This window comes from Heloderma suspectum, chromosome 3, assembly GCF_057233095.1.
Source record: "Heloderma suspectum isolate Gila_16-S chromosome 3, 16-S_ref, whole genome shotgun sequence".
NCBI lineage: Eukaryota > Metazoa > Chordata > Lepidosauria > Squamata > Helodermatidae > Heloderma > Heloderma suspectum.
Window position 1 is genome coordinate 108,086,241 of NC_139460.1, and position 24,064 is coordinate 108,110,304.

General features: G+C 42.1%; 1 protein-coding gene across 7 annotated transcripts in view; it reads left to right on the forward strand.

Moving 5' to 3' along the window:
- The window catches only part of PHKA2 (phosphorylase kinase regulatory subunit alpha 2), a 73,122-nt gene that overhangs the window by 43,441 nt on the left and 5,617 nt on the right, over positions 1 to 24,064 (forward strand). For 3 of the 7 annotated variants that reach the window (XM_084844070.1, XM_084844067.1, XM_084844069.1), the window contains 7 exons: positions 48 to 177; positions 2,297 to 2,398; positions 2,515 to 2,633; positions 7,222 to 7,275; positions 11,125 to 11,298; positions 15,751 to 15,804; positions 22,786 to 22,986. In XM_084844070.1, coding sequence (XP_084700196.1) covers positions 48 to 177; positions 2,297 to 2,398; positions 2,515 to 2,633; positions 7,222 to 7,275; positions 11,125 to 11,298; positions 15,751 to 15,804; positions 22,786 to 22,986 — 834 coding nt within the window. Of the gene's footprint in view, positions 1 to 47; positions 178 to 2,296; positions 2,399 to 2,514; positions 2,634 to 3,145; positions 3,176 to 7,221; positions 7,276 to 11,124; positions 11,299 to 15,750; positions 15,805 to 19,104; positions 19,176 to 22,785; positions 22,987 to 24,064 lie in introns of those variants that run through there. The other 4 variants (XR_014789174.1, XR_014789173.1, XM_084844072.1 and 1 more) reach the window with 3 other exon arrangements.

Genomic DNA, 24,064 nt, shown 5'->3' on the forward strand with positions numbered 1-24,064 from the left:
GCCTCTAAAATCAATGTTCGTTCCTCTCTCCTGCCGCCCACCCATAGGAAATCATTGTGTACTTGGCTATGTATGTCCGGTCGCAGCCCAGCCTCTTTGCAGAGATGCTCAGACTCCGCATTGGACTCATTATTCAAGTGATGGCCACAGAACTCGCTCGCAGCTTGAATTGTTCAGGTGAGGCCCAGTTTCTTTACAACAACACAGTAGTAAAACAGCTGCAGTCGACCATCTGCATCGCACTTACAGTGAAGAAGACAGAAGCAGGATGACAGTAGGGGAGGTTGATAAACACAGGGAGAGTGGAAAGGGAATTGGGAGAGGAAGAGGAGTGAGAGGGGATTGCAAGAGGAGGGCAGGGACAGGGAGACTTCAGGGTTAAACAGCAGAGAAACAGTGAAGCCAAGCAGAGTCTGAGGGGATCATGGGGCAAGACAAGTGGTGGTGGTAACTAGCAGAATGGTAAGCATATCAGAGGGCAAGTTTCCGTGTCCCACAAGGTGTTTTTGTGTGTGTTAATTCTAGAAATGAAATGAAATGAAATGAAATAAACAAACAAACAAACAAACTATTGGGGTGGGGAGTTGTGACCCCCATCACTTCCTGCTTTTTGCTTGAGGCAGTGTGTCCCAGTGGTGATTGCATTCTGAGTCAGTTTTCCATTTGCGTTTATTTATTAGTTATTTATTACATTTATATCCTGCCTTTCCTCTAAGAAGCCCAAGGCAGCATACATGATCCTCCTCCTCCTTTCCATTTTATCCTCACAACAGCCCTGTGAAGTAGGTTAGGCTAAGAGCCAGTGATTGGCCCAAAGTCACCTGGTGAACTTCATGACCAAGTGGGGACTTGAACCCAGATGTCCCAGTGCAATGCTCTAACCACTACACCACACTAGCTTTTTTACTCCTCAATTACTCCTTTTAAGGAAGATCTTTTTCTCTTTCCTCAGATAATTCCATGTAGACTGAATACAATAGCTGAACTTAACAATATTATTGAGAAATAACTGACAGCATTTTATTACATTTTAGCAATATGACCTCATGCAAGATATAAATCTAAACAGAACCATTTTTCTTACATGCACTTGCCTTCCTGATTATAGTGCCCCTTTCCCAGGGCTAAATGATGCATGGCCTATGGTCCAGGAGTGCAAATGAAAGAGCTTGCATGTGTAATGCACAGGGTAGCCAAGGGCAGTGATCTTGATTTCATTTTCATTATTAAATGCATAAACATATATGTGGCCTGAGGTTTGTTTAAAGGATGAATTTGCAGCAGAATGTTAGAGAGTTCGACAGTGCACAGGTTTACTCAAAAGTAAGTCCCTCTATGGTCAGTGGGATGTAGTTGCAGGTAAGTATGCATAGGATTGCAGCCTCAGTTCTTTGCCCTTACATTCATTCATTCATTCATTCATTCAAGTTGTGAGCTGCTGTATAGCCAAAGCTCTTAGGATAACATACATAAATACAAAATAAAATGCAATAAAATCCAGTTACTGTAAATACAATTAAAAAACTAAGAGCAGCCACAAACAGAACTTAAAATAGTGAAGGTATCAAGAACAATACTAGAAAGCTCAAACAATTATCCACGAAGGTTAAAAACACGTTGCGTCTGTGTGTGGATCAGACAGGTCTCTTTTTTGTAATGCTGATATGCTGTTGGTGCCTGCATGCATTCCATCTCACATGCTGGAAAACATTTGCTGCAGATTTCATGTTTAGGGTGCAACTCTATGCATGTTCAGCAGGAAAAAAACTCCTACATGCATAGGATTGTGCCTTTAATTTCTTAAGAATGAAATGTCCCAGGAAAAATAATCAAGTTACACGGCTTTCATTTACTTGACGGGAAGGATGGCTTGCCTGATATTTCAGGAATAAGCCAAGAAGAACTTTAAGACAGACAATGCTCTTTGCTGTGGTTCTGGATCTGAACCTGAGGTCTGTGCTTCAGCGGTGAAAATACCCTGTGATACACTGAGAGGGAAAAGGAACTACTTATTCCCTTTGATGTAAAATAATGCCGTTTTGTACTAATGCCATTATGTGGGCTTGTCAAAGGGAAAAGATGAAAATTATCCTACTGAAAAAGTTCAAGCCAACTATTTCTTTTTAATCAAGTGACAAACGTTGAAAGCAATGCTTGTCATTCATTTGGAAAGTCAAGAAAGAATAATGGAGCTATTCATTCAGTGTACATGTTCCGTACTTTTGACAGCGTGTTCTCTCTTATTAACAGCAATTGCATTTGCAACTTATGTTTTTGTTTGTTTTCTCTTACATAGGTGAAGAAGCCTCTGAAAGCTTAATGAATCTAAGCCCCTTTGATATGAAAAATCTCCTTCATCATATTCTCAGTGGGAAAGAGTTTGGCGTCGAAAGGAGCAGTAATATACTTTTCTTTTCTCTTTTAGTGTTCATTGTTTGGAAATTGGCTCATGTGCATGTTTAATTTTTGTAACAAGCTGTTTTCTTTTTATTTCCTTTTTTCCCCCTTCCCAAGTGCGTCCTCTTGATTCCTGTACATCGAGTCCTGCTATATCCATTCATGAAGTGGGTCATACAGGAGCTACTAAAACAGAACGAAGCGGCATTACTAGGCTGAAGAGCGAGATGAAGCAGGTGAAACTGTGTTCTTTGCATTTACCTTCAGGCACCTTAGGATAGTTTCAGAGAGCTCATTACTTTTTGGTCACGATAGCTGATCAGTGACTTTGATCCGGGCACTGTTTAATATTCTGCTGGTGAGCCGAAGGACTGGGGATTTTCGGCCACCCCTTCCCATCACAGCCCCTCATGACTGCTGCGCTGTCTGATTAACCATGAGGGGCTGAAGAAGGGGAGGTCAGCTTGAGCCCTCATGTTACACATGTGTAAATAACTCTTTAAAAATATAACATACAGTCTGCCCCATCCAATACCCTTTACAAGTCATTTGCAGAAGAAAGGTGCTGGTGGTGGTTTTATGCCTGAGTTGGGAGGTAGTAGCTTGCTTGTTGGATCCATAAGAGAGCTTCATCGCTTGTATTGCTCATGCGTAGTGGAAGAATTTCATGTTCCTTAGTCTTTGCTTCTGTTGTTAATTTTCAGCATCTGCTTAACTGTTTTTCATTATTATTTTGTTTATATTCTAGAGGCATAGGAGACTAAGTAGTAGTGAACAGGTGAAAGGAAAATTACACATGTGTATATGAAGTTGTTAAATCTGCATGTTTTTATTTGTGTTTGCTTATATGCATTTGGTGAGAGTGCATGCATACATGCTAGCACGTGTGTTTAAATCTTCAAGCAGAAAATTACTAAAATGGGGTGTGTGTGTGTGAGAGAGATGAGATGAGATGAGATGAGATGAGATGAGATGAGATTTTCATTGGCATGAGTTCCAGGGTTGTTTCCAAGGTTACTAATTCAAGACTGCTATTCTGAATCAATAATCTCTTGTTGTGGGGTGTTTGTTTTCCTTTTAAAATATCTTAGCAGCACCATCTTAGCATAGCAGCATCCTCATCAGGGCCATATCACATATTAAAAATGTAAAGTGCGGGCGTAACTAGCAGGTGTCTGATCATATGTGTACAATTCAGGTACACCTAACAAGGAGTGTTAACAAGACGAATTGGCTGAAATTTGCTGTTGTCTGTTCACTAAGTGCCAAACCTGGGTGTATAGCCTTTAGTCCCTGGGTGGGCAACTTTGGATGGGCTGGGGGCCAATTTCCATACCCCTGGAACCCACCAGGGACCGCATCACCCTGCTGAATTTTGGTGGCAGTTCAGCAATGAGAAAAAACGCATTTCCCTTTTAATGCACAGGAAGTGCACACCTTGCTTTAATGCAAATTGCTCTGGGCCAATGTCTATTTGGGGGCAGTGGAAGCCGCAGAAAGGAGCCTGTGAGCTGCATGTTGCCCATCCCTGTTTTAGTCACTAAGTACTTGCTGTGAATTTTGACTACTTCCGTGTTGATCTGTAAGTGTTTCCAGTGTTAGGGGAGAAGCACCTTGGACATCTCCTTTAGAGTTCTGACGAGTTCTGACTGAAACCTGAAATGGATTCACTGCTCCACTGACATCAGAGCCACCAGTCTCCACTGCTGTGAACACAGTGACAGTGGGATACAGGAATGTGCCTTATACTGAGTCAGACCATGGGGATGTCTTGCTCAGCATTGTTTACACTGACTGGCAGTGGCTCCCCAGTGTTTTCAGACAAGGGTCTTTCCCAGCCCTACCCTGAGATGCAGGGGATGGAACCTGGAAACGTCCGCATGAGCTCTCCGCTGAACTGTGGCCCTTTGCTGCATCCAAGTAAACAAGTGTAGCATATTTCCATTCAGTTTACCGCAACAGAGCCAATACTGAAATACATTAAATGATATCCTTATATAATGATGTAGAAAGCCTGTGTAGAATTACTTTGCCTATAAAACGATTAGACAGACAGTTGGTTCCTTTTGATTTCTACACTTTTATAAATAGTCACTCCCTCTACAAGTACTATATCCCCCATCCATCTACACCCCTCTGCATCATTATACTCTCAATTTTTGTGCCACCTAGTCTGTTGAAGAGTTCTGGAGAACTCGAAAGCTTGCCCAATTTTGTGGAATGTTAGTTGGTCCTAATAAAGGTATTGCCCAACTCTGGATTTTGGATTTTTTTTTCATGGACCAGCAAGGCTATCTTTGTTTTTGTTTTTTAATGTAAAGTTACATATGTGTTTCCTGTGGAACATGCAACTGCCCACTAGAGGTCACCATTAATATGCTACCATAATTGCTGCATTGTACTTTGAGGGTTCTCAGAGGGAGTGGTTGTGAGCATAAATACATCACCAAAACCCATGAAATTCAAGATTTATACATATCCAAGCATGGAATCTTAAAAGTGCAAAAGATTTTACTTGTTGTCTTTAACTTATGTTTTTAAAAGGACTGATATAGTGAAGGGTGGTCTAAAGTTTGAGTGAATTTGTCTCATGCTCTAAATTCCTGTAATCTTTGCATGAATACACAATCCCCTAATAATTCTGGTTAAGCTATATAGTGCTAGCTAGAAGCATATAGGCACCCATCACTGCCCATTCTTCTGTGGCCCTTCATCCTGGTATTTCTCTAAACCTAAACTACCTCTCTTTATTTTGGGGAGCATAACCTAGCTTTCCCCAGCGTGGCATCCTCCAGATGTATGGAACTGCAACTTCCATTATTTGCACCCAACATGGCCAGTGGCTGGCTGGGATAATGGGAGTTGTACTCCAACACATCTGCAGCGTGCCAGCTTGGAGAAGATGGACATAACCTATGTTTTCCCAACAACAACCCCTCATAGACCAGCCAAAATAGTCAGTTGAGCCATGGATGAAGCTGTGGCTGTTCAGTATACTTGCATCCTGTCCTTTCTCCAAGGAACTCTGAGCAGGATTTTAGTGTCACAATAAGTCTGTGAGGCAGATTAGACTAAAAGATCATCAAGCCACTGGGTGACTTTGTAGCTCAGTGGGCATCTGAACAGGCTTTTCCCCACATGCAAGCCCAGCACTCTAGCCATTATGCTTTTGCAGGGTAACTGCATTCAGCAGCTGGACACTCCGCATCCTAGCAGGGAGACATCCAGGACAAACGTCACAAGGACAGAATGGACAGCCTCTAAATAAATTTTTGATCTGAAAACCTAAGGGAAAAAATAATCACTATCTGTGGCTCTTTGAAATGCATGCTAAAAAGCATTTGTTGAATTGGGAAGCATAGAGGGGGGAAAGGGGCACCTTGGGAAGGGCTCCCAATATTCTCCAAACTGGAGGCTGTAAAATAAAAAGAGTGGTATGTAAAGAATGAGCTTTAACTGCATGCTTGAGATGGAACTTCTAATATCATGGTATACCTTTAATAGCCAATTCATTCTCTGAGTGTGGACTCTCAAAATGGCACCCTCCCACATACAAGAGCGAGGACTCTGCAGGCTTGGGGCACCCAAGGGTTTGACAAAGTACAAAAATATTGAAGAAAAAAAATCTTGAGGGGAGGGGAAAAACACCCAAAGAGCTCAATAAGAACTGAGCATGCTCAGTGGGAATGGAGTGCTGACAGACTGAGGGGGGGGAGGTAGTGAGCGGGGGGGAATAATGGAATATCCTGGAAAAAGGGCATGGCTGGCTGGCTAGAATCCTGAATAGAAGTACTCGTCATCACAAATTTGGTTTTTTCAGGTCCCATTTTGTAATCCAGTTCTACCTGATGAACACTGAGAAGCTAGAGCGTAGTCCCCTGCACATTTAAACATCTGATACAGCAGTTTCAAAACTTATCTCAGACGTCATGGTCAAAGCAATTCAGAAAAGCTTTCTTGGAGTGCTGTCTTGGTAGTTTGGCCTACCATTGCTTAGCATGTTTTGCATCTCATTGGCATTACAGCTTCATGGCATGGAAGGAGGCTGAGGGCACAGTACTGAACATGTTTCATGTGTTAAAGCAGCGATGCAGAACCTCTTTCAGCCCAAGGGCCAAATTCAATTTCAGAGAAGTTCTTGGGGGCCACATTCCAGTGGTGGGTGGGGCTGAAGGCAAAAGGAGTGGGCCCAAAAATACCAGTATATTTTAGCTTAAAGCTCTTACTGCCAGGAACTGAATCTTAGGAGAGGCATTTCAACCTTGTAGAAGGGGGGGGGGGACTGCACAAGAGCCAGGAAACCACCCAACGATGGTGGTCAGATAAAATGGGCTGGGCCCAGAGTGCACATGGTCATCTAGGGAACCCCAGATTGGGACCACAGGAGGGCTGAATTTGGCCCTTGGGCCTTGGATTCTGCACCCTTCTGTGTTGGAACTCTGGGGGCAGTGATGGTGGAGAAACATAGCAAGTAAGAAGGGAGGCCCTTGGGCCTGAGGTTCTACCACACTGTGTGAAAGCCTGTGTTTCCTTCATTGTTCTCAGTTATCTGAAGGCCAGTATTCCGAGTAACAGCATTGGCTGCAAAACCTGGAACTTCTGCAGATTTTTGTAAGAGCCTCAAATATTTTTCATTCAGGCACAGATTGGGAACCAACACAAATTGTCAATAACTTCATAGCAGATTTTAACAAATGAGGGCTTGGGCACATTTGTGTGTGGGGGGTTTGGTATTTGTTTTTCATGCATATATTATTTGGTTTGTTTCCTTGTTGTGTTGATTTTACTGATTTTTTCCCATTGTTTTGTATTCCTGTTTTGTAGTTCTTCTATGGGGGCCATTCCACATCCAGCAGCATGCACTCTTCCAGGTCCATGGTAATCCCTCATTCAGAAACTTAAAATCTCTTTCTTCCTTTTGGTAGAGACAGATGTGTACCTAAGATCCATTTACTTCATCTCTCTTATATTAAAGAGCTTTTTATTTTTAATTGTCTCTTACAATCTAAGGGTACTTCCAGACAGATAGCTCCTAACGTTACCAATCAAAACACATTGTGCAACTATTCTGTCCTTTCTTCCTCAATGGAAGAAGTGATGGGAAAACACGAGAGGGTTACAAGTAGAAGACAGCATCACCTGGACACTACCACCTATAAAATTCCATGAATGAGATAGGACGATTGCATGATAAAAGCCTAGTCTGGAAGCACCCTAAGTTATTTAAAAAATATAACCATTATAATTTTATTTGTTTATTTAAATTTTTTAAAACAGCTATTACATATTATAAACATATGCATATGTATGCATATGCATACTTATGTGTAGTGAGCAATCAATTTCACTGGATAATCCCAAGGACTAGTATTGTGAGAGAGGAAGATTCCCCCCCCCTCCCCCCAACACACACACTCCTCTTTCCACAACAAAACAAAAGTCTCTCAGGCATGATCCATTTACAAGGAAAGCCTGATGGTTGCTTCTGAAAGCTCAAAGAAAGTGACAGGATCATATACCTAGACCTAAAGGCATGCATGACCAATAAAATAAGCCAGGAACAGCAGTAGCTATCTCAAACCTCAAATCTCTTTTGGGGTACAAAGCCTTTAGGCGAAACTCATAACACAGGTTTTGAGGTTTTATTTACAGTCTTGTGGGCTAGATACTTGGCCTTTTAAAAAGGAAGTAAGGATGCTGGCATTCTTTATAGTATATTGAAATCCACTGAAGTATATCCTGTGTTTCATTTATTTTGACTGTAACTATCTCGCTGTCTCCTTTTAAATAGCTGTGTGAAAGAACTATGTTGCTTTACACACTCGTTATCAGGATCCATAATTAATTGGCAATGATTTATTAGTGGACGGAATCTTATCATTGTAGGCACAGACGACAGAACACTACAGTAGAGATACACTAATTGCTTCAGCGTTGACACTTCAACTGAACCATGCTGTGACTCAGTGTCAGCTCTGCTGAATGGAATGCAGCCTGACTCATTCAACATCCCAGACCTTTTGCAATGCAAATGACTATAGTATTAATACTGCAGAGGGAAAACTCCTCCTCCCCCCCCCTTTAATTCTTGGCATTTAATGGAACTTAAAATAGACCAGTAATTCAATTTTTAAAGCATTTTGCAATGTATGTTTAAAAAAAAAGTTAGACTTGACCTGCTAGAGATCTTTCACAGGATGTTTATAGATTTCAAATTGGCTGGCTTTTGAAAAGTACCCCGATACAAAAGAACTGCGCCAGTCCAAACTAATCCTCACTAAATATTCTGGCTGAGGGTAGAAGTGCAGAATACATTTCACAACAGACTCCCTTATGTGCAAATCATGAAGCCCATAGAGATGACATAAATCTGCACCTGATGTGTGACAAATGCTTTACCATTTGGCAGGACGATAGATGATCAAACTACCACAGAGTGAACGGTCCTACTGTGGGGAAGTTTGGTCAGTGGCATGGCCTTACATAAGTAAGGCCTGAAGCAACATTCTTGGCCCTTCCAGGAAGCGCCAGAAGCTCTCCGTGCAGTTATTCTGGCCTAATCAGAAGCGCAGTTTAAGCATTATGCCTGAACAGGGTATATCACTGTGTGTAAGAGGCATAGGGCCATGCACATTGGCCCTGCCCCCAATGTCCCTTCATGTGCTGGCCCCACCCCTTCAGTTCCTCACTTTCCTGTGTTGAGAGAGAAGGTATGGAGGGGGCTTCTACATACATTTGCTTGAACATGAATAATACCCAAATAATATCCCCCCCACCCTCGCTATTGGGAACCCTGATAAAGCAGGTTTCCTGATTGCATGGCTGTTTCGACTCCTGTTTAAGCAAATGGGAATAGAAGCCCCACTGCCCTTCAGCCCCCTTCCTCCCCGCCGCTCAGCACATGGAAGTCGGACACTGAGGAAGTAAGGATGGTATACCCCATGCCCCTTACATATGTTGGTTTACCTTATTTGGGCATAAGACATGAATAGGGCTAGAGGCTAAATAGTAATTAAACTACAGCGGATTACTTGAAGACTTTATCCTCTGACATTATAGTTTGATATATATTTCAGAATTCTGTGTCAAACATCTGAGAAAAGTCAATTTGATGTGCATATGTATAGAAGGAATTATGTACAATATAAGTTAGGAGTCAATATTTGATCTAAGTACTTGTCTGCCGTTTGAGTTTGGTAAATACTGTTATTATCATAAATTACCACAATTATACGGGGAAAGGTATTGGTAGATATTTAAAAAGGATTTCTGATGGGAATAGACTAACTGAATGAATTTATTGGTTTTGGATATTTTATGATATTTTTGTTTGTCTGATGGAGTCTGGATTTGGAATACCTAAGCTAGTGTTGTTTGGTTATAAATTAATTAAAATAAGTTTGATTGCTTAAAACTGGTGCAGTTCATTAATAAACTCTTATAACAAGACTCAAATCCTGTAAGACTAAATAGATTAATTGCATTATGTGTATTAATGAATGGTGAATTCAGAATAAGCTAATGACCTAGGCTGCAATCCCAGATAAATTTACTTTCTAGGAGGGAGTAAGACCCATTGAATATTGAGGGACCTACCTCCTATTAATATCCATTATATGATTGTGCTGTTATTGTTGGAAACTCATCAGCACTTTTATTGTGGGTAATGGCTGTCAACACCTCTATTAAACAGTAAGATTGATACGTATGAGCAGCAACCTACTTGAGAATCACTGTACGGGCTAGTGGAGAAAAAGAAAAGTAGTACTCCATCATATAGAACACTGAGGAGACTAATAAAAATGCTACTGTGCAAACGCAAAAGAAATATTGTAGAGAAGTGTTGAAGTATTGGCCTCTAGTTCTGTTTCCACAGCCTTTCCATTTCATTAGTACAGCAGGCTGTTGCCCCCACCTGCAGTTACCTAGCAATGGATAGCTGAACAGTGGCTCATGAGCAGAACAATTTTTGTCATTCATTGATTTTCAGGGCTCTTGTTTGCTCTCTGCTATAAAGTGGCCGCAGATCATTTTGAATATCCATTGAATTCTGCAAGTCTTTACTAGCGTAACCATAAGTTAGATTACAGCCTACGATCCATTTGGACAGATCTGCAGTGTTAAATAATACCAGGTGGACATCCAAATGTGCTTCACTCTAGCCACATAATAACCATTGTTTCAGATTTTTAAGCTGAGCACCATTTGATTTTGTGTATGATTTTTTTTTCAAGGTAACTATTTTTAAAGTTCTTTCAAACTGCTATGAAATGTTCTTTTTTCTAATTATAATTGTGTTTTTAGGTTGGTGGTTCATTTTTAAATGGAAACAGAAAAAAGGATAAATGCAGGGATAAAAGCATCCATTAGCCTAGATAGTCTATAGTTCGCAATCATTAATGAAATCCAGTTTCTTTCACTCAAATGGTAGCAGTACTGGGTGGCATATACTGCTGGATCTGTGGCATTAGGTACTTATTAGACATGGCCAACAAAAGTGTACAAGAGATCCCCAATACACTTTTTTTTAAAGGAAGGCAGCTTTGGGAAGGGAAAATAGAGTGGAGAAGCACTGAGGACATGGGGAACAGAGTGTTTATCCCTTTCTGCAACTTCTTCACCACAAATGGCCTCCCCCAAACAGCGTTCTGCCTTGTGAGAAGCAAAATACATGTTTCTGAGGATTAACACTGCTGACCTTTTGAATGACCTTTCTGTTTTCTTCAGAGATGCAGTAGCCCATCTTCTCCCACCAGTACATCATCACTTACAGGGTCTGGTGGGCACTGTATCAGCTGGGGTGATCGACAAGGGCAATGGCTTCGCAGGAGGCGGCTGGACGGCGCTATTAACAGAGTCCCCGTGGGTTTCTATCCAAAAGTGTGGAAGATCCTTCAGAAGGTACATTGGAAACAATAGAAGATAGTGTTGTGTGTCGTCCATTAAGGGTGGCTTTTAAAGTGTACTATGGATCCTTCCAGACAAAGCTTCCAGTGTGCAATCACCGTGCTGCAATCATGGAATTTTCCTGGTTGGTGGTGGTTGTAACCCTCCTATATTTTCCCACAGCTTCTTCTGTTTTTTTATTTACCACAGAAAATCCATTAAAGGTGCAATACTATGCATGTTTAGACCAAAGAAAGCCGCCAGCCAGCATGGCTGGCTGGGGCATGCTGGGAATTGTAGGCCTTTTTTCTGTCTAAACATGCATTTGATTGCGCTCTAAGGTGGGAAAGCCAGAACGGCTACATGATGGTAGTGTTTAGAGCCATCCATTAGGACGCATCGTATATTGGTTTAGATTATAGCTGCCTGGCTAAAAGCTTCCAAACAGTTATTCAAATCCCTGGCTAGTAGGCATTCTGTTGAAATATTCTGAAATATCTTGTCTCCAGGGCACAGGTGATTAACGTAGACAGTTTTGACTTTCTTAAAGGATGGCGTGGTGGGAAATGTGACCGATTCCCCCTGTATTTCAGTCAGGTTAAAAGCTGTGTTAGGGCTCATGCACATAGGAAATCTCTTTATTCCCATATATAAATCTTTATTCTAAAATATATATTCATTTGGAAATAAATGCTATTTAAAATAGATCTTGTTTCCTTGTAAGTAGGATCAACCTATATTTCTCCTCCATTTCCTCACTCAGATATGCGCGTGTGCGCGCGTGCACGCGCACACACACACACACACACACACACACTGCTGGCTCCAGGTTTTTGAGGGCTCTTGGGCAAGGCACCCTCAATGGGCCCCTTTCCTCAGTGAGTCGACCTTCTCTCTGCCAATTTCAGGAGCTGCTCTTGTTCCTCCTCCTCTTTCTCATCATTGCCGCCATGTGCTTGCTTGACAGGCAGACAGCCAGTCTAAGGTTGTTAACAATATAAAACAAATAAACATCAATATAAAAAAATTAGAACATGACTAAATTAAAAGCCTAAAAGCAGCAGAATATAATACTAATAAAGAGAGAACCAGAGTTGTGAATTACTGGTAACAACAGCAAATCTTACAGCCATAACTACCTGAGCTGCCTATACACAATCAGTGCATTTTGCGGCTGCTTGGGTAGAACAGACAAAACGTTGCATGATTGTTGTGATTTTCTCTTATTGTGCTGTCAACAGAGATGAAACCTACTCCTCCTCTTGGTGTCATGTGTGGCAGGCCATACCAGTCCTAAGGGCTAGCTCAATATCCCAGACAAGCTAGCTATGTCCCTAAGTTCAGCTCAAGGGTTTGATCACTTCTAGACCAGGTCTGTTAGGAAAAGGCATCTTTTGGGATGTTCTCACCTTCATGTGTTGTTCAGCTTCCAAACAGTTTAGGCATTTAAATGAGCGATGCCCACTGTACTTGAGGGGGGAAAAAAACCATTGGCCACCATTTGCTTTTATATTTACTGTGAGCCACTCAGAGAATTTTCTGGTACAGGATGGCATACAATGTTTGCAAATCAATAAATACATTAGGAAGTATATGTGTAGACCGTTTGATCATAGGTATCTACACTGTCTTTAGTCTTTTAATGATAAGGAATGATTTAAGGTTTGGATTTGTTGTCTGAGAGCTGCTACGTCTGTATGCCTTGAAGAAAAAATGATCACTGTCATTCTTTTGGTATATAAATAACAATTGTCAACGGTGTTTCAAAACCCATGCTGCTATCCCTGCATCTGGATGTGTGGGGAGGCATAGTGGCAGGGAATGATGGGGGAATTTCTGGTATGTTTTCTCAGTGTGCCAACCAGAGTCAGTTATTTCTTAACTAATTCCCTGGCTAGTATCACCCTGGTGTAAAAAGTTATCAATTGTAATAGTTCATCTAGAAGTCTGTAAGTATGACTGTTAGTTTATCAGTGGCTAACTGGACTACATTTCAAGCTGCTGGACCACTCTTACATATGTCAGCATCATGATATTTTGGAATTGCAACACAGGCAGAATTTTATGCCATACTTTGTGGATTTGGATGACAGATACTGATTTATTGGGTATCTTCCACTGAATGGCACACATTGTTGATGAATGGCTTGGATTAGTAAGTTTTGTGCAAAATGATAGCTATGATATGGGGGGGAGCAATTTTGCTGGCTCACAAGGAAGGTTATAACAGGAAAAAGTTGTTTAAAAAACACAGGTTTGTAAAAGGTTTTGTATAGCTGTGGAGTACTATTGACCTCTGATAGTTTGTGGTGATGTTAAGGAAATTGAGCAATTTGTCTGTTATAGAAATAGACCAAACATTATTTTTTCACACTCTATGCTCCTTTCTCACACAAAATGGACAGAACAGGCTAAGCATCTGTAGACATGACGTAAGTGATAAATTTAAAAAGCATTTAATGGGGTCACTTTGACCACTAGTGATAGAAATTAGAATTTATGACAGATTTCCATTTCCTGTCTACTAAAATTTGACATAGGCTAGGAAATGTGGCTGTAAAGTATTGGGTTCACATGCACATATCTATATTTACACAAATAACCATTTAGAATGGAATGAAGTATTTTTATTATAAGAATTCATTCACATATACCTTTCATACCTGATACAGAAAACAAAAGGAAAAAGTTAGACTTAAATTAAATCTGCTGGCAGAGGCTCTGTCTCCCTGCCCCTTATCTACAACAAGGAGAAGTATTCTTAGAGTCCAGATAGAAGGCAGGGCCCATCAGGTAAAAATTCCTTTTATACCTTTAAGTTCTGTGCCAGCCCTATGTCTAATACCACACTTGGCCATCATAAGGCTTTAAGCTTACTGATTGGTTATTATAAGATGGTCTAGCTTCATTTAAGCTCCTTGCTCTAAATCTAGGTGCCTCCCGCTTACAAACGTCATTACTGATGTCTTAGCTAATTCCAGAGAAACTCAAAAAGTCCCCAATTTCTCCTGAAACATCCTGTGACTGTACCCTGTGATTGGCAACATAACTTTAAAAAGGTGCATTGACCACAAGCTTTTCCTCATAAACATCTCTCCTTTTCAGAGTCAAAAGATAACTGTGCTATCTAAACAAGCACTTCCCCAAATTTACTCTGGCTCAGACTAGACCCACAGAGTCAATCTTTTATCAGGCCTACTAATCTTTGATTCTCTTTGCTATTCCATCCTATACCTATCTTATGGTATCTATGTTGCTGCTATATATAAGCAAACACTTTATGGCAGATTCATATAGCCATTTGCCTTAAATAAGCCCATTTACAGTACCTTATAAGCTTCCAACACTAGCACCATAGATATAAATATACATATGCATATGGTTTTTCAGTTGTCCCAGTAATTCCAACAGGGGTAGAATTAACCTCCAAATCTGAAAGAATAAAAACATTGATTTTTCATTGAATTAAGGAGAGACGACCTTGAAACACCACATGGCAATTCAAACTTCATCATGGCTGAGAACTTTCTGGAATACAGCATTGTGGAAGACTGACATAAGTTTGATTATTTATTCATTTATTTTCAGTGCTGTTGGGGTGCATTTGACCACCATCTCTTTAAAGCAAACTTTTTTCCCCCAGGAATGGCAATATGATAAACCAAATGAAATGACGTTAATCATTTTGTGCATGACAGTCCAATTGTTCAAGTTGAATTCTGTATGAAATTACCTTGTATGTTTAATAGAATTTACTATATCTGCTCCTTTGTAACTTGCTTACAACTTGCTCTGTAAACTACCTTGTTTCTTGGTGGTTTTGCTGGGCAATCCCATCTAGATTCCTCTGTACTGGTTTTACTTACGGCTCTTACAAAATGTCCACTTTTAAACCAGTGGTTGGGCCATCGAGGAGCAGATGAATTTTTTTTTAGAGGCCAGATGTGAGGTAGCAGTTGGCTTTCCCTGCCATAGAGAATTCTTCACACAGAAGAATACAATTCCAGATGTGTATCTAAGGCACTGCCTTGGAAGAAGCGCATTTGTCATGTTTCTGAAATCATGCAAATGCTTCTGCATTGGTGGTTCTTGCTCATTTTTCTATACAGTGTTGCACAGTCATAACTAATTTGCTGCCTATTTAGCATGTCTTTTTGCTATGATCTTACGCAGGTATTTCCACACTCTGCATTGATGTGTTCTGGAGAGTAGCATGACCACACTGTTATCCCATGTTGTCCTTATTCTAGCATGAAAACGTTTCCTTTGGCAGATGTGCTAAAATAATGTTACACGGGCTTGTTTATTTTTTAAAAATCTGTATAACCCAGCACCAGGAAGAACTTACTTAAACCAACAATCCCTTTGATCCAACCCTCCAAATTCCTATAATTGATTTCCTTAATTTTTAATGTCCTTAATTAGTTTATTTGCTGTGCTTTTAATATTATAATGTTCTTGTTACAGTGTCATGGTCTTTCCATTGATGGCTATGTCCTTCCGTCTTCCACGACAAGGGAGGTAAGGTTTGAAGAACTTATTTAGTGTTACCATAGGGCCTTGGTGTATAGGGAGTGTATAGCTTAGCTGTAGCACGGTTAAGTCTTGTGTATTCAGCCTCAAAACTAGTGTTCAGCGCTAGAGCTCTGCTTGTGGAACCTTGCAAAAAAAGAAGGGTCTCTGTGCACTACAGTCCGCCATCATAAGAACATAAGAAGAGGCATGTTGGATCAGACCAAAGTCCTATCTAGTTCAGCATTCTGTTCACACAGTGGCAAACCAGCTGCCTCTGGGAAACCCACAAGCAGGACATAAGTGCAATAGCATCCTCCCACTTGTGTTCCTCAGTAACTGGTATACAGAGGCATATTGAAGGTAATATATAGCCAGTATGACTAGTAGCCATTGATAGCCTTATCCTCCAAGATGTACAGTCAGGGCCAGAAATATTGGAACAAGGGTAACTGTTTTGGCAGTTGGCCTCTGTACACCACCACATTGAAGTTGAAAGGAAACACACCCAGATGGGGGCAAAGTCAACTGTAATTCAAGTGGTTTGACAAAAGCAGCAGCTGAAGGCACTAACCATTCAGGAAGTACAGCCAGTGGCATACACCGCCCCCCCCCCCAATCGTTGGTGGCTCATAAGTAATGGAATGAATGGCTGACAAGCAGCTGCATGGCCAGGTGTGGCCTGTTTCCTGGGTACCCCATGACCAATCACACAGATAAAAGGCCTGGAGGTGGTTCTGAGTGTTACATTTGCATTTGGTAGCTGTTCACTGGAACTCCCAACATGAGGTCCGAAGAGGTGTCCATGCGAGTGAAGGAGGCCATCATTAGGCTGAGGAAACAAAATAAACCCATCAGAGAGATAGCAAAAACAGTGGGAGTGGCCAACACAACAGTTTGGAACATCCTGAAAAAGAAGGAATTAACTGGCAAGCTCAGCAACAGCAAAAGGCCTGGAAGACCACGGAAGACAACTAAAGTGGATGACCGCAGAATTCTGCTCATGGTGAAGAGGAACCCTTTCACAACATCTAGCCAGGTCAAGAACGCTCTTGCGGAGGTAGGCATATCATTGTCAACATCTACAGCCAAGAGACGGCTTTATGAATATAAATACAGAGGCTTCACAACAAGGTGCAAACCACTGGTAACGCTCAAGAACAGACAGGCCAGATTAGCCTTTGCCAGCAAACACCTAAAAAAGCCTGCCCAGTTCTGGAATAAGACTCTTTGGACTGATGAAACCAAGATTAACTTGTACCAGAATGATGGGAAGAGAAAAGTATGGAGAAGGAAAGGAACAGCTCATGATCCAAAGCATACCACATCATCTGTCAAACATGGTGGAGGCAGTGTTATGGCATGGGCATGTATGGCTGCCAATGGAGCCAGGTCACTGGTGTTTATTGATGACCTGACTGCTGATAAAAGCAGCAGGATGAATTCTGAGGTGTATAGGGCTATACTTTCTGCTCAGATTCAACCGAATGCTGCCAAAGTGATAGGACGCCGCTTCATATTGCAGATGGATAATGACCCAAAACATACAGCAAAAGCTACCCAAGAGTTTCTCAAGGCAAAGAAGTGGGATGTTCTTCAATGGCCAAGTCAGTCACCTGATCTCAACCCAATAGAGCATGCTTTTCACTTACTGAAGACAAGACTGAAGGCAGAAAGACCCACAAACAAGCAGTAGCTGAAGGCAGCTGTAGTAAAGGCCTGGCAAAGCATCTCGAGGGAGGAAACGCAGCATTTGGTCATTCCCATGGGTTCCAGACTTCAGGCAGTCATTGACTGCAAAGGATTTTCATCCAGGTATTAAAGGCGATCCTTTAGTTTGAAATGATGTTGGTTTGTTCCCTTACTTATGAGCCACCAACAATGGGTGTGTGTGTATGCCACTGGCTGTCCTTCCTGAATGCTTAGTGCCCCACTTTTGTCATACCCCTTGAATTACAGCTGAAAGTCCTGACTTCGCTCCCATCTGGGTGTGTTTCCTTTCAACTTCAATGTGGTGGTGTACAGAGGCCAACTGCCAAAACAGTTACCCTTGTTCCAATATTTCTGACCCTGACTGTATGTTACTATCCATGATTCTGCATCATGTATTTAGGATTAAATCAGCTGGTCAGAAATGGTTAGTTCCAGGCATGCTTGAATTCTTTTCAGATATTAATAATTGGAAATGTGGTTGTCTAGGTGGCAGACAACAGGATATGCTGGAAGGAAGTGCAGAGGAACACATGTCTAATCCATTTATAATCAATATGAATTTTCTCCATTAGGTTTAATGGTGGGTGGACTGAATACGAAGTATATAAAACAGTGCCTTTTTATTTGGGCTAATTTTAGCTGGTGAAGTAAAGCACATGCTTTTGAGGTGTGCAGCACTTTTCATTAGGCAGAAAATAATGAGATATTCTGAGTAAAAGTATTGAACCTTACAATCCATCTGAATGCATGTTTGCTTAAAAATTCTTACTCCCACATAAGTATGTATAGAGTTGCAGCCTTAGTTTACACATAGTGACTGAGCATATTTCATTTCTTAATTAACTTGCTAGGTTTTGTCGGCCATTATAAGCTATTCTGTATCTTATTTTACCTTGCAAGATGAAAAAGCTTGCACTGTGTTTCACCAACAAATACCCACTGGTTTAAAAGCCTTGCACTGCCTATTTTGGCTTCTGAGGTTTTATAACTATAGGTCTTTACCGTCTCTGACAAATAATTTGACTTCAGAAGGCAATATGAAAGGTCATTGCTGCAAATGTTTATCTTTTCAAATCTTGATTTATCGTGGTGAGAATAGTGCCTCTTCCACACATTAGTTACTGTTGCAGTAGGGTTTCTGACGTGCAGGCGTGTTTTGTTTTTAAACCCTGGGCAGTGCTCACAGCTACAGGCAGTGGTTCAGTTTTTGTAGCATGGTGTCAAGTAGCATTATGGCATGGATTCCATTTGTATGCTGCTTCTTGAGTACAATGAAAAGGGTGCTGGGCAGGGGGGAGGGGGATCTATTATTAGCAATAGGCACTGGGTGAGTTAACAGCTCTGCATTTGCCAAGTGTTCATAATTACAGCTTAATGGGGCATTCTAATTTTAGAGGCAAGATTTATTTTTCCAGCTTTTGTCACATGGAAATGGAAACGCAGTTGTTGACTTCTAGAGCCTTAGAACCAGATGGCTGTTGCGGGTGGTGGTGGTGGGGGTGTTAATGGAATCAAGGCAGCAAAAAAATCATTCTCCAGTGGTGCCCGGGCAGGGCAGTCATTATTTCTGGGATTCATATCACCTTTTGCTTTCAGACAAGATGAGCTTTCAAGGAGAGTGTCTTCCAGGAATCTCAGACCAGCCCTGCCTGGTAAGCAGTGATCAGGGTTCTGGCACACTCATGTCTAAGCTCAGTAGCACCATTTAAACTACAAGTTGTTTTTCTCTCCTCCTTAGCTGGGGACCGGCTGGATTTGGGTTAAGTTGGGTTTATTTCCCCACAACAAGAATTTCTTTTAGCTTCAATTTCCTTGCCTCGTTTGAAACTTGCTGTGTACCATTGTCTGCCTGCCCCCCACCCCCACTTTTACCATGGCTGGGAATTGCTCAAGACAGTGTTTCCACCCTTCACTTCTTTCCAGGGCTGGGAGAGAAAGTGACAGGGATTCTGCCACAGAAGCCTGGCTTTTGCAACATAGGAAGCTGCCTTATACTGAGTCAAACCATTGGTCTATCTTGCCCAGTATTGTTAACCCTGACTGTCAGTGGTTCTCCGGGTTTCAGGCAGGAGTTTTCCCACCCAACCCTACCTGGGGATGCTGGGGGTTGAACCTGGGGCCTTCTCCATGCAAAGCATGTGCTGTACTACTGAGCTGTGGCCTTTTGCCACATTCAGCACTTTTTAGAAAATAGAGTCTGGTGGCGCAGATGCCATCTTAGGCAGGACTGAAGTGCTTTCCAGCAGAATGCAGTGGACTCCACCTGGGAAAGAGGACTTGATTCCAGGAGTCCAGCATCGGGAGTTGAACACAGATCTCCCAGGATAGCAAATACACATGGAGTTTGAGCAGCATGGGTCTTCTGGCACTCTAGCACTTTCAAGTTGGTAGGTTGCATGGGATATGAGACTGACTGAGAAGGAAAAAGATCCATAGCCCTACTGGGGGAAAAGACAAAAGATGCAATAAAGGAAATGCAATAAGGAGATCTAATCACAACAGTTTTTAGTAACTGTTGAAAATGCAAAAAACAGCATTGCCCACCTACACCATTTTCCACTCTCCTGGGCACGGGAAAAGTCAGGCAGTCATGGGTCTCTGTGGCGTTCCCACCCAATGTTCCACCTTTCCCCAGCCTCCTCATCAGAAACTGAGAACCAAATCCCTCAGGAATGCCTGCTTTCACTTTGGACAGTTGTACCTACTGTTCCACAAGCTTCAGCCCTTTGACTCTCTCTGGGTTCCAGAGAAACTCAATCTGCTCAATTGGTTCTCTCAACCCACTACAGGAGAAGTAACAAGGATATAATAGACATAATAAAGGTAGTGTAAGATCAAACAACACGTGGGAATTTGAATTTTTAACTTTTATGTTTTAAGTTATTATTAATCAATGCTTGTTCCTAACTTCTCTACCTACTCTACCCTCCTAAAATCCCACACACAAACCCCACTACGTAGATGTTGCTTCTTCAATCCCTAAATCCTATCTCAAGAAAACCCAGGTAGTAACATTTGGGGAGGAAACGGTGGAATCCAGGCAGGTATACCACAAGTGGTGGCAGTGGTCAGATACGAAAAAGTGCGTTTTATTATGTCACAAGTGGTCACAAGTGATGGCAGGATCCAAAATAAAGGGATCAGAAATAAAGAGGCTTTATTTCCTTATAAACCACAGAATAATAAAGTGACCGAGACATTTTTAGTCACAGGAGGTGACTAAGAAGAAAGAGTGCAATAAGGAAACAAAACTGTGATCCTTAAACATATCTCAAGAAAACCCAAGTAGTAACATTTTTGGGGGAAAGGTGGAACCCAGGCAGGTACGCCACAATCTCCCTTCCAGACAAAGTGCTGTAATTGGAAGGGGAGGCCTGTTCTCAAGTTAAGGACCTCCCTACTAGGGTGCAAGTCAGCCTTCTCAGAGAAGAAGGTTCTCTGAGGTCTGTCAATTTCTCTTTCAGTACCAATTATTTATTTACTAACTTACTTACTTACTTTCTTACAATCCCAGTCTCTGGCACTCTAACCACTGCACCGTAAGTTCAATATGCATACTTCTTGAGGGTACCAGCAAAGAGTGAAAATGCACTCCACCATCTTTTCTGTCTTTTTATAATGTAATTTGTGTGGAGATGATACATTATTTTCACTATCAGAAGAGATTTAGAAGAACTCGAATCCTTTTAACAGGCCTGTTAGAACTTGGCAATATCCAATTTTGTTGTATAATAGGAATCAAACTTAATGAGCCCAACATCTCCTGAGACTAAATGATTCCATGTGACAGCTGAGCATTTTTGCCAGCACAAAGTAGGTTGCTCGCCTTTGCTCACCGTGATGAGATGGTTCTTTCAGGGCAACACATCGCTCACATCTCTGCAGCACATGTTTTATTTATTTATTTTTGAAGAAAACTTCGTAATATTTTGCTTTGATGCTGGTTTCCCTCCCACTCTCTGTAAACATAAGGCCTGCAAATTAATTGTAGATCGCTTCTTAAATATTCATAGTTCCTTGGTGAAATTCCACATCTCGATTGCCCTGTGTGCCTTTCCCCACTGCTTATGTTATGCTGGCAGTATGGAAGCTGCCACAATGCAGCCCTTCCCATACCCCCATGCTACAGGCATAGGCAGCCTTTTGGGGCCATGAGCACATGTGGCAATTTGAGGAACTGTCCTGGGTACCACCACGAAATGGCTCCCATGGGAGAGGTGACATAAGACAAGTAACCTGTTCAAAAGACTGAGTACAAGACAACACACTAAGCAATTCCTTTGGACCCAGTTTTTAGCACCAACAGAAACCTGTTTCACAGCAATCCCAACTGCCCATAAAAAATTGTTAATTTCAAAAAATAAGTGGGAGTGGGACACTTTGGTGGGCATCTAGAAAGGTTGGGGGTGCATTCGTGCCTATGGGCACCATCTTGCCTACCTTTCATGATACTGGCATGGTTAGGAGATGCAGAACGAGCTTCTCATGTAAACCATATTACCCAGGGACTGCAGGAAAAAAATCCATGCTACAGTGAGTCCCACATCACTAGCATAATATTAGGGAGGCGGGGAGGGGGATGGCTAAAGTTTCAGCACTGCAATCATGTATGAATGTGTGTGCAGTTATTAACTTTCTGAAGGTAGATCTGTGCAGTAATTCTAGCAGTTGAACAAGATTCAAAACACTGTACCGGAGACATCCTTAGATTGCTGCCTGCATTTGGAGCGTGGACGTAGAGTGCTATGGGAGGACCTCCTGGCAGGCCTGGCTTCTAGGACACTGTCACCATATACACATCTCTAGGAGGAAATGGTGACCTCTGACAGTATTTGAACTTTATTTTAGAAAGTAAAAGAGTATATTTCTGAGAGCCAATGTGGTACAGTGGCAATAGAGTTGGACTGAGATGTAGATTTGGGTTCTAGTCCCCAGTCTTCCATGAAGCTCACTGGGTGACTTTGGCCAGTCACTCTCGCTCAACCTAACCTACCTCACAGGGTTGTTGTGAGGATAAAATGGAGAGGAGGAGGAGGATCATGTACGCTGCCTTGGGCCTCTTGAGTTAAGGTGGGACATCAATGTAACAAATGAGAAATCATGTCTTCAGCATCACAACCATCCATTTTAAATGAGACTATGCAACATTGATCTTTGCCTGCCAGAGGTCTCCTTGCCTTCACCATGTGTAAAGGTTTTATATGCTCATTTTGGAATGTTCTCATGCTTATCTGTTTCGCCTGTCTCTTTGGCATCAACCCTGCTCTACTCTTGCAGATGACGGCTTGTGAAATCAAGTTTGCTGTCCATGTAGAGTCAGTGCTGAACCATGTACCCCAGCCAGAATACAGACAACTGCTGGTGGAGGCCATCCTTGTGCTGACACTGTTGTCAGAAATAGAGGTGACCAGCATTGGGGGGATCATTCATGTGGATCGGATAGTGCACATAGCTAATGATCTCTTCCTTCAGGAACAGGTATTTGTGCTGAATTTTCTTCTGTGGTCTAAATAGGCCTCCTGACAGTGTTGGTTCCAGGGTCTTGGAGGGCCCTTGGGCAAGATGCCATCAGTGGACACCCCCCCCCTTATGTAGCCATACTTTCTTCTCATTGCCGTTGCTGCTGCCCATTTGCTTGCCTGTCCTTCTAGGCACAATCCACACTACCTCCCAGAGCAAGAGGGTAAGGTGACTGGGGGCTCCTTTTCCTTGCTCCTGTCACTACTTGCTCACTAGAAGAAGGCAGGCAAATGCTATGTGTGGCTAGGTTGTGGCTTCCCAAAGCATTTGCAGAGAAATAGATAAGTGAGCTGTCCTCAGACATTGACACTGTGCATGCAGTTGTCAGATGCGCATGCAGTGATAAGGTCTCCGCCGCTGCCCAACCACTGTAAGTTAAGGTTACAAGCGTGGAATAGCCCAGAGAAAGTTCAGCACACCTCTATCCTGTTCAAAGCAATTGAATTGAACTCTACATTTAAATGGTTCTTGCATTCTGATTCTCTGGATGGGCTTGCACCACAATGATGCAAGTAGTCATTTGTGCTGCTTTATCTCCTGCTTGGGAAATGAAAGAAAGCAGCTGTCTTCTGCCTCACTTTTCAGAAAACTCTTACCCACCACTTCTGTGGTGCACGTTTTGGCTACTGCGGACTTGCATCTATGTCAGGGCTGGCAGGTGGAACTGTGCACCAGTACATATCAGCATCTGGGCCTGTGGGTCCAGGTCCAAGTGGTAGTGAATAGCTGAAAGCATAATCAAAGGCAAAACCAAGAAGGCAAGCAATGGGCCAAAGTGGACCAGGCCATAGGAGTGAGGCATGGGCTAGCAGACAGGTGGAGAGGCAACCAAGGACATACTCTGTAGCATCAGCCCACCTGTGCCGCAGCAAAGAGATGATCAATTTAGATTAAAGAATTGTGTGCAAAGTACCCTCCCCCCCCCCCCCAAGTACCAGGAGGCAGTGGCAAGCCCGGGCATCTTGCTGTCAGCACTATGCAAGCTCATGGTTGTTTGACTGGATAGCCACCCCAGCTGAAGTCAGTCACCCCTGGT